We start from the raw sequence: 11431 nt of genomic DNA on the forward strand, positions 1-11431 counted from the left end.
CCTCTCTCTAATACCTGTTTTATTTCTCCAGCACTGTGTCACTGACACCAGGGAAGCTGGATTGTGCACTCAGGGGGAGCAGGGAGAATCCTGCAGGCCCTGCGTGTCTGTGTCAGGCTCCTTGCCTTTGAGCCTCTCAGGGTATTTGCAGTGCAAGGCAAACTGGATAAAATGCAGCTCCAGTCAGTTCTTGAGAGCAGTGATTATGCACAGTCAGACAACAAACATGGGGGTGGAATGTGATGGAGTAAACATTTGTTGTTACTATGCTAATTATGCATTTTGTGTAGACCTCCATATAATTGTTACAAACAAAACACATTTATGTTGTGTAAATTCCAGAGTTTGAGTGACTCTCTTTTTTAAGTTGCTTTTGTACATGTACATTTGTACAGATCTGGGACATACTACTAATGAATACCCTGCTCAGTTAAATTTCAAATAGTTTTGAAAGAAAAATTTTTAACTTCTAGGCAGGAGTGAAGAATTAAGGGCTTCTCTGCAGGGCTCCTGAAAATAGGACAGCTTTTGCAACTTGTAGTGCTGTTTCCTTTTTTCCTTGGCTATTTCTGGTCAAAGGTTATGTACTTATCAACAAAACATGCCAATAGAATGTTCTTTATGATCTGGTAAAATGCTGTATGATCTGGTAAAATGCTAAAATTCCTGTTTATGGAACAAGATTTATGGAAAGACTCAGAGGGAAAATGAAATAGTATATGGGCACCAAATTTCCAGTTGCATTATAAACATTTTGGGCAAATTTTACAATCAAGTGTGTTCTGATCCAGCAGCTGATTTTTAGGAATGGGGAAATGCATGCAGTATGCACTAAATGTGTGTTTAAATTCCTTTAGGCAAGGTTGTGAGGTTTCAGGCTTTAAGAAGAAGCTAAATTTAATAAAAGCACTCCTGGGCTTGCAGCTTCACTGATACCACATGCTAGCCTTGGCATAAGGCAGTAATAGCATTTATTTATGTATTTATTAGTAGCATTTATTTAGTAATATTTATTAATATAATTTGTTTATGTTCTATATGTATAAAAAACTGTTTCAGCTTGAGATCTAACTCTGTGCAAAAGAAAAACCTTGAAGTATATAGACATAGAGTCAGATTTATGGCAGATCAGCTACATTATAGGATATAATCTGCTGCAGTTGTAGCTGGTAAATACTGGCTTCTGCACATGTATACAGCAGGATGCAGCAACACAGGACCATGCTAAAATATAAAGCCCACTGGAGCAGTAAAAGATGGATCTTTGGCTCCTTGTTAGCAGAGGTTAATTATGTGCATGATAACTCTCCAGCAGTTTCTGAAGATCTTTCACACGTTAAGATGGAGGAAGTTGGCAGTTTCCCACAAACATCAGAATTTGTTCATAGTGGCAGGGCCGGGGCATCTCTCTTCAGCCTGTTATCATCCCTCTAATGTGCAGTGAGTGTGGTTTGTCCCTGCATCATGAATCCAGGCAAGGGAGCTGTGGGGAGTGAATTCCAGCTGCTCCTGCTGTACCAATGGCAGAGCCTGGCAGCTGCTCTGGAGCTGCCGTGTGAAAGATTCTGAAGCTGTGCACATGAGCTGCTTGGCATCATCTGTCCTCAGAGAGCTTCTCCTGCCTTTCTCTTGCTGTAGGAAACCCTGAATAAATCCACCAGTTCCCGGAGCCTGAAGTCCCTGGAGACAGACAGTGGTGAAACGGAGCTGGAGCGAGTCCTGCGGCGCCGGAAAGTGACCACTGAGCAGGACAGTGGCAGTGAGTGCTGCCCCCCAGGAGTCCCCTCCTCTCCCTGCATCAGGGACTCCTGAAGCTTCACATGCTCTTCCAGACCACTGCCATTGCAGCCACCATGAGAACTTCACCACCTTCTTCTTCTTCTTCCCTGTCTCAGCTGTTGCTTTTCATCCCATTTTCTCCAAGAGATGCTTCTGTCAGGATTTTCTGCACACACAGACACATTAATTCCTCTTTGCATCCTGGAGCTCAGATGTTATTTGCTTGAACCTTGTCTCTGCTTTGCTCTATTTCTGGTCACATCTCACAGTACACACTAGGGAGAATGTATTTTCATGGGGGCACTGGCATTGCACCAGCATCAAACCATGACAGACCTACTGTGAAAATTCTCTTGAGAGTAATGCTAGCCAGAGAAATGAGATTTAGGAGTGGTGATTTGAATTAACCTCCTCTGCAGACCAGGGGTCTCCAGTTTTTATGCTGTGCTTTGCTGTCATCTTCTGTAAGAAGCTGTTGATGTTCTGCTTGGCTGCAAACACAATTTGTACAAATGTGAGTCTGTGGCTGGTTTGAATGTCAGTGTAGAGCTTTATCTTGGATTTGCAGACAGCTCACTGGCTCCTCATTAGTACTGGGAGCAGCTTTTCTGCAGTCAGGCTGGGAGAGCACCAAAGCTGTGCCTGGTTGGGGCTGTGAGGGCAGCAGGACTTGTCCCCCCAGAGGGCAGGAGGATCAACACAGCAGATGCTGCCTGTGGTACAAGGAAGGGAGAGCAGGAGCTGGAAATGCAGTATTTTGACATTCTCTTGCACTGGATGCTGTTCATTAAAATTCCATTTTGATTTCTGCAGTTAGTTGAATTCTGCTCTGCTCTTGTGTTGTTTCCAGACCAATCTGGGAAACAGAAGCATTAAACTTTCTTTGGATTTTAGGTCCCACTGGAATCTTGGCCACATCAGAATCAAAGTCTCTGCCTGTGCTGGGTTCAGGAGCCAGTGCCCCACAGGCAGCACTGAACCAGAAGGATGTGGAGACAGATTTCACTTCCAAAGTACCCAACTCAGGTCCTGTCCCCAGCCAGCCTAAGGGTGCTACGGGCTCCAAGCCTACTTTACAGTAAGTAGAACATGGAATTCTAGATATATTGTAGTACAAGATGTGTTTGGGAAGTGATTTAATATCAGTTGTAGTTAACAAGATAAATGCACAGTCTGCAGCTGTTTACCACCGACTCCCTAGATAATTTGCATCTCATGTGAAAGGAGAAATTAAATTCTCTTTAATGAAGTTCTTTTCCTCTAAAACCTGAAAACATTCTTCAAAAAATGTTCATTTTTGTAAACAAAAACCCTCAAGAGATTTTGAAGAATAACAAGGTTGAAGGTTTTTTCCATATCCTGAAGAGGGATGATAGTTATATTGTTAACTCTTGATTAAAAGTAGTTTATAAAATACAATCATGTGAGTCGTCTTGGTCTGTATGCTGGTGTGCAGGGCAGTTTCTGTTGAACCAAAACAAGTCCTGACTATTACTCTTAAAAATTTGTTGGTAAAAATTTTGAATTACCTTGAAATCTCAAGTTAAAAAAAAAAGGTGCTGCATTTGCACAGATAGGCAGCAGAATCTTTCATCACAGCAAACTGGAGACCTGAAACCAGCATCAGGGTGAAACCAGCATCAGCAATATTTATTTCAGATTCCCTGCAGGATTGGTTTGCTCTCCAACAGTACCAGGCTCCTTTTGGAATTGAACCATGCACTTGCTTCTGCTGCCTTGCCAGTTTGCTTGTCAGTTTGTCATTTCAAGAAAAGGAAAGAGATGAGACAAATCAGATTGGCAAAATATTGTAGTTATGGCTAATTAAACTCCTGATTTCCTGCTCTGTCAGTTAGAAAATACCACCAGTACCTATTCTAGCAAGTCTTCATTGTTTTGTTCAGAGGAAGAAGTCATGACAAATGAGCTGAATATTCAGTTTGCATCTATTTTTATGAACTGATATTTCACTTTTATGCAGGTACTTCCATCATTTATTTTTGAGTGGATAAAGAGCCCAATTTCCTTTTGTGCTCTACAGTTGTATTTAATTCCCACAGAGAATTAAAAGCAGAATGCTATTTTCAATCATATGTATTTTCCCCTTTTATTTCATTTAAGTATCCTTAGAAGAAAAATGATCTTCATTTTAATTTAACCAGAAAGATGAAGATATTTTCAGCAGTTGTTTAGGCATGAATAATGCCATTGCATTTTCTTGAGCAGCTACCCTTGACAGAAAGGTGAGGTTGATCCTGAAAATTGTGTTTGTAGTTTGTGGATTTCTGTGATTTGGAACAAACCAGAAAACACAAGACAACTCCTGCCACCTTTTGTGTACCTTTATTTCAACAAACTAAGTGGAAATTGCATTTACAAGAAAGGAAATTAAATAATTGCAGGCCCCAAGGTCTCTCAGAATGCGTGGTGAATTGGCTGTGGGAAGGTTCTTGTGCTGACAGTCACAGTTGTTATGTGTTAGAAAAGCATATGTGAAGCTCAATTTATTTCTCAGCTTGCCTATTCAGTGACATCCCAAAAGACACATTTCACTTGAATTTATCTGTTTAAAGCATTAAAACAAATGTGGTGGGCCAGAGTCCTTAGTGCTGCAGGGCTTCCTTGCTCTGAGTCACTGGTGTAAACCTGCTGAATTGGGAACACTCATCCTTGGGGGTGGATTTCCAGTGAGGAGATGCTGGGGCTCTCCTCTTGTGTGCCAGGCTGGCAGGAGGAGCAGGGATAACCTGCAGGCCCCACACCACAGCACAGAGCAGCTCCTTTGCTTTTCTCTCCTGGGGGCTCTTTGCAGCAGAGGTTGGTAGAAGCAGCCTCCAGACTCTGAGGTGTGAAAGGTGTTGGAAGCAGGCAGCAGAGGGCAGTTCCTCTGGCCAGCAGGTCTGACAGCTCAGCTCTGTAACCAGGCAGCTTTCTGGGCTTCCCTGCAAGCAGCTTAGCTTGGATCAGCAGAGCACTTCTGAAGCAAATCTCACTATTGTCTGTGTTTGCTGTGCTTTGATTTGTAATCTGGAGTGCCCCTGGTGCATCCTGGATCCCTGGATTCATGGCATGAGTGAAGCTAAACCAGGGCATGTGATCCATCTGTGGTTTTGGATGTCCTGGGGGGCACACACTGAATCACCCTGAGCTGTGTGCCCTGCACAGGGGCTGCTCCCTCCACACTCTGCTCCTGTTGCACCACCCCATTCCCTAAAGAGCACTGAACAAACCCTGCCCTGCCTGGACTGGATATCCTCTTCTCCTTATTCCCACCTGAGATTAAAAATGCAGCTCCCATCATTTGCAATTCCTTGCAACCTAACCAAGGTGTGACTTGTTAATGTGTTTGCAGCAGCTGAGCAAACCTTTCCCATCACAGGGAGCACTGCATGTCTCATCACTGCCAGGTGTCTCTTGCAGGGCAGGGTTTATTCTTTTCTCTTCACCTAGATTTTAATGTACAACTTGCTATAGAAGAGTTCAGAGCCCCTAGGTGAGGTGTTATTTCAGTGCAAGAGGTTCTTGTGTGTCTGAAGCCATCAAGGAGATGGTTTGGAATGTGTGAAATTTTGCTGAGGTGCTGCTTAGCGGGGAGACATCAGTAATTGTGTCCTGTAGAGAAACTGAGGCCTCACCTGAGTGTGCAGGTAACTTCCTCTGCAGATCTCTTCCCCAGTGTTTAACCCAGCATGAGTGTAATTTTGGGACAACTGCTCAGAAGAGGTGACAATTTGTTTTACTTGGCAGCAAAGCCAGTTCCCATGACCCCCTGCAGTGTGTGGGCACAGAAGGGAAAGGTGTATCTGGCCCTGCCCCTGGATTTTGGGTTTTTTGGTGGGCGTTTTTTCAGCACTTGGTAAACATTGTGTTTCTGGGGTGCAGAGTTCTCTGCTGACAGAGTGCACTACAGAGAGGGTTAGTCTTAATCTGATGATTTTATACAATTAAAGGATTTGTCCTCCCTCTCCCAGCTGTAATCTTAGTACCCCAAATCATCTACCAGCTCTGCAGGGAGCAGCTCAGCCTCAGCTGGAATGAACTGCAAAGGTTTTCCCATGCAGCTTGAACGTGGCAATTTAGTTCAAACAACAGATGAAGAAAACAATGGGATGCTCTGGAAGTTGGAGGTCTCCTCAGTCTTAACTGTTTTAAAAGCCACTGAGGCATTTTTCTTAGCTTGTACTCTTTGTGTGCCCTCTCAGTGCAGGCAGAAGCTCTCCAAGATTCTTCATTGAAGTAAATTTTCTGATCTTCTTGAGCTTTTCCAAAAGAAGCACCTGAAAGTGGGACCAATGTCCATGCTAAAGATTGTCTGCAGTTCTGTCCTGCTGGCTGCTGTGCTGGCCACCTTTGCACTCAGCTGGGTTTAGCAGGGGCATTCTGAAATGGAGAAGGTTTCCTGCCTTCCCTCACAGATGTCTGGTGGCACTGGTACTTCAGTAGGGAGCAGAGGGCTCATTCACCACTGTCACTGTGAATGTTCCCTGTAATCACTGCTGGACTAATACTGGTGGTGCTGTGATGGAATTCCTTGTTCATCTCAGACTTTCAAAACTTGGAATTGGTGTCTTTTTTACTGTTGCTCAGTATTAGCCTGTGCTCTTCTCTGGTTTATTCTCCTACCTTGTTAAGAATTCTGAAATAATAGACGTGCAGTTTTTTGCTTTTATTCTCAATGAATACTGGCATAAAATTCTGTTTTCTAATGGATACATACTACAATGATTTTACAGTGATTTCACGAATAGAACACTGACCCAGGTTAAATAATGCCAAGGTTCTAATATTTCCAGAGGAAACAAAGAACATCCAAGTCTCAGTTGACAATCTGATCCTTAGTTTGTCCTTTTGTACTCCTACTGTAAATTTTATGCAAAGGTCACAGCAGTGCTACGTCACGGGCTTTAGTAACCCTTTAGTATTTACACTTTCTGTAGGTTCTGGAACTATATAAACAGAACAGATTGCTTCTGATATTCTTACATTAAAAAGCATGGAGTATTGCATATCTCACAGCATTAATCTCAAATGCATTTCTCATCTAAATCCATATTTCACAGTGCAGATTTGATGTGTTTAGTCATTAAAAAATGCATGCATACTTGTGAGCAACTGTGTGTGCATGAGTGCAATAGAACTAGGGTCTCAATTTCTGTTTAAATATAAAGCTGGACAAATAACAGGAATATTGATAACAGCATTAACAATCTCAGTGAGAGAAAAACTTTGCACAGAACTGAATGCAAATACCTTGGCTGGACAAAATTGAATTTTTCAGAACTGTAGCAAACTCTGTCTTTGCTCATTGCTTTTCCCAGCTTTATTTGTACAAGTAGATGCTGTTTTTTGAAAAGGAGCACCAAAATTATGTTCATTCTTCCCACTGAAACATTCTGCTCTTGGCAAACTGTTGAAAGTGAGCTGTGAATAACTGATAAATAGGGTTAATAATTTTTAACAATGCCTTAGCTGTAACAGCAGCATTGTCAGGCTGGTGCTGCACCAGTGTGAAGGATTTGAAGAAGGCAATACTGGTACAACAAAGTCGGATAGTAATTCTTATTTTTATGCTGCAAACACTGATTTAATCACCGGTTTTCTCCATTAAACTACTTTATATCGACATCTTTCATTTTTCTGTCCTTTGAAGGTGGTAAATATGATTGCCATTTTATCCATTTTTGTTACAAATGAAACAGACTTCAGAGCGTTTGGCTGTGCATCAGTTGTTGGAATGCTGCCATACACTAATGCAGACTCCCCACTGTGAGCCCAGTGAAGAATTATACTTTGATTCACCAGATTGTATTAAATAGTCCAGCTGTTGGGATTTGAAAGATAGTTACCTCCAAAGTGAAATAAAAATGAACTTGGCATTTATGGCTTTGACCATTTTTATAGTGTTGGGCAATCAGCTTTTCAAAAGTAGCACTTTTAAAAATAACCCTCTTCTGGTTACACTGCTTTAAAAAGTTTAATTTGCTGTAGCATTCAAAATACCCCGCCTTGTATTTTTCTGGAATGATTGACAACTTTTGCATAAAATAAGCATTATTTTCCTTTTGAAATCACTAGCTTCTGATGATAATCAAATGAGTCTGAAACTGTATCTATTAGTGCCAATTTCTGCATTAATTAACTTATACCAAAATTCTAATGTTAGAGACAATTCTTGTAATTAAAGCTTGAACATGGAATTTCATTTGTTCTATCCAGTGCTGCAGCAGCAAGCTGAGTAAATTCTTTCTGAAATGGAAAGTGCAGCAACTGTTGTTTCTGTGGTTATTTTTTGTTTTTAACCTGTTCATTTACCCTCTCCCCATCACATGGGAGCTGGTGCAGTCCCCACCCAGTGTTCTGATTTTTGAGTGGGGTGACCTCTTTCTTCTTTGTCATTTTCTTTAGGACAAAGACTGTCACAATAAAGGGCATTTCATGGCAGATGGATCCTGTAGCTGAATTTCTTTCCCTGGCCCCGAGTTGATTCTACCTTTTCCTCTCAAGGGTGTTACCTTACCAGAATGGAAGACTGTTTCTTAAAAATAAACATAAAAATTTAGAGGAAAAAAGGACAAGCCTACAGTGCATGTAGGACCTTGCAGCTTGAGGGATTTCAGCACCTGCCCAGTCTGGGCTCTGTGGGTGTGGATGGTGCACCCATAGTGGCCTGTGAGGCTGAGCCTAAGGATGGGCCAGTGCAGTGTGGCTGCCGTCCCTGAGCCTGCCCAGCTCCCTGCCCACAGGCACTGGGCTGGGGGCTCTGGGGGCTCAGGCTCTGGGGTGCTAATGGTCTGGAAGGCTCAGGCTCTGGGGGATCTGGTTCTGGGGGGCTCAGGCTATGGGGGAACTGGATCTGGAAGGCTCAAGCTCTGGGGCATTGGGTTCTGGGGGGCTCAGGCTCTGCAATGATCAGGCTTTGGGGGCTCAGGCTCTGCAATGCTCAGGCTTTGGGGGCTCAGGCTCTGCAATGCTCAGGCTCTGGAAGGCTCAGGCTCTGCAATGCTCAGGCTTTGGGGGCTCAGGCTCAGGGGCTCAGGCTCTGGAAGGCTCAGGCTCTGCAATGCTCAGGCTCTGGAAGGCTCAGGCTCTGCAATGCTCAGGCTTTGGGGGCTCAGGCTCTGCAATGCTCAGGCTCTGCAATGCTCAGGCTTTGGGGGCTCAGGCTCTGCAATGCTCAGGCTCAGGGGCTCAGGCTCTGCAATGCTCAGGTTTTGGGGGCTGAGGCTCTGCAATGCTCAGACTCTGGGAGCTCAGGTTCAGGGGCTCAGGCTCTGGAGTGCAGGGTGCAGGAGGCACAGCCTGTGCTCTCAGGCTCTCTGTCTGCCCACCCAGCAAGGTTAAGGTGGCAGTGGGAACACCCCAGTCTGCCACTTGTTCAGGCTGAGCATTCCCAGTGTTTGCCATGTTCTCTGCTGGTGCATTCCAGCTAATCTAAGGATTTGCCTGCATGTTTTCAACACCAGTACAAAGCTTCTGAATACACACAAGTGCTTTTAGTGTTTATAGGCTGATGCCAGCTTTGACAAATAACCCAGGTGTCTCTGACCTTTCCTTCCTCCCTGCTCAGAGGCTTTTTTATCCCCAAGAATCCCTGCTCTGCAAACAATGGTGGTGTAACCCCATTTCTGCAGCACAGAGCGTGGGTCAAACACCCTTGACAGTTCAGCAGACCAGTAGGTGAATCTCCAGAAATGCTCAGTGCTTGCTCCCAGTGAGACCAGCAGCAGCCAAGGGAACACCTGGTTACTCTGTGCCTCAGTCATGCAGTGCAGCCCCCAGGCAGGTGGCTCTGGGATAGAGGTGTGCAGAAGCCATTTTTCAGTGCCTTATGAGTTCATTTTTCATCTTCCATGCCTGGCTTAACAAATGATTCAGGAGAGGGAATGTGACTGTTGCATTTTGTGCACTGCTATCTGTACATAACAGCTGTTAAATCCATAAATCTATTTATTAGCTTAGCAGACCTGTCTTGGTTGTATGTGCTACTAATAGAAATGCTTTTCTGTGTTTTTATGCTTTTCTGCATATGTGAACTGTCATTTGTATTTATATATTTATTCTTTTTCTTCTAGATCAACTAGTCACACAGAATTGACAAGAAAAGCTTCTAGCAGTGAAAAAGAGACAGAATCCGTGGTAGTTTTAGATCCTGTGTCCACCAGTGGGGATCAAGTGTCTGAAAATGCCCTGAACCAGAACAAAGTGAAAGAGGAAAAAAGCAAGCCACTGCATAAAGAAACTAACGTTGGGAAAATGAAAGAAACAGATAGTTCTAGCTGTTAATTGTTACTCTGCAAGGCTGTACCTTTTGGGAATCATTATCTGGACATGTGAATTGCTTAGGTGTGTTACTAGGGGCCACGGTCTGTACTCCAGACAGAAATAATACAGATTGAAATGGTCTTTTGTATGCAGCTTTTGTTACATGCACTGAAGTGTTAAATAACTGTGTGTCACTCAAAATCCCTTTCCCATTTTAATTTTGCAGGTATGGTTATTAATTTCTTAGATTGTGTCAGTTACCTTTAAAAATGGATTTGAAGAGGCTTTTTAAACTCTTCTTTTATTGAGAAGATGCCTTGTTGAAGGTCTGTTCCAAAGCTTGCCAGAAGCCCCTTGCATCCCTCTTGAGCTGGACAGGTTTGGGTTAGACCCTGGAAGTGATTGCACCCTCATCAGCTTCAGTATGGGGGTGTTACTGATTATTAATAAAAATGTGTTTAGACACATTGCTCTAAAGATACCCACTTAAACCAAGATCTGGTTGGTCCCCTGCCTGCTGTCCCCACACAGGCAGGAAATGAAAAGCACAAGCACAACCCTTCTGTCTCAGATTGTCAGGGGACAGAGACTGAAATGCAGAGGCAGTGCAGCATCTCTTTGTGGTACCAGGATTTTTGGCAGTGATAGCCAGACTCAGGGCTGTGTGGGCTGGGACTGGTGCTCTCAGCTGGGTTAAAAGCTTTGCAAAGAAAGACTTGTTCCTGAGTTTTGTTTCAATGTTACACAGCAGCTTTTGGAACTGCTGCAGCTGGAGTCTGTTTTTACTGCTGCACAAAAATAACTTGCCTTAGGCTCCAGTGGGTATGGGCTGCATTTGGGATTCATTCTAGGACTGCAAGTTATTGGGAATCATCAGCATTCTGAGAACTCCCAGCTGAAAGCTCACAGTGCTCACAAATGAGCCCTTGCTTTGAACCTGGCACACACTGGTGGCATTAATTTCTTTATTAGGTGACACTTCAGGTGTCTGTATTTGATAACACAAATCCCAGTTTCCCTCAGCCCTTATTTCTATGGCAAGGGTGAGATAGGAACATCATTGATTTGCTCCACTGCCAATTCACATTCCATTGTGGTCTCTTTAAATTCAGCACAGTATCTCATTCTTTTATAATGAACAAATGGAATCAGGGATTTACCTAAAGATTGGTGTAACTGAAATTGGGTGGGCACGTACTTGAATGCACTTGGATTCTTTTTTATTTAATTATTTGAAACAGTGATAGTATTGAAAGGATGAATGTTCTGAGTTTGTTGGTTTGGCTCTGCATGCAACTGTCTGGTGCTTTTCCTAAAAATAAAATGATAGTAATGAGTGTGGTGGTTTCACATCTATTTTGGTGGTTTTTGCATGTTTGCTACGAAAATC

At 43.3% G+C, this 11431-nt stretch overlaps 1 protein-coding gene across 2 annotated transcripts in view; it reads left to right on the forward strand.

Annotated features, from left to right (window-relative positions):
* The window catches only part of SHTN1 (shootin 1), a 55210-nt gene extending 43832 nt beyond the window's left edge, over positions 1 to 11378 (forward strand). For both annotated transcript variants that reach the window (XM_064716670.1, XM_064716671.1), the window contains exons 15-17: positions 1639 to 1759; positions 2674 to 2857; positions 9852 to 11378. In XM_064716670.1, coding sequence (XP_064572740.1) covers positions 1639 to 1759; positions 2674 to 2857; positions 9852 to 10062 — 516 coding nt within the window. In that variant the 3' untranslated portion in view covers positions 10063 to 11378. The remainder of the gene's footprint in view (positions 1 to 1638; positions 1760 to 2673; positions 2858 to 9851) is intronic.
* The last annotated feature ends 53 nt before the right edge of the window (positions 11379 to 11431 follow it).

The sequence above is a fragment of the Zonotrichia leucophrys genome, chromosome 6, assembly GCF_028769735.1.
Source record: "Zonotrichia leucophrys gambelii isolate GWCS_2022_RI chromosome 6, RI_Zleu_2.0, whole genome shotgun sequence".
Classification (NCBI taxonomy): Eukaryota; Metazoa; Chordata; class Aves; order Passeriformes; family Passerellidae; genus Zonotrichia; species Zonotrichia leucophrys.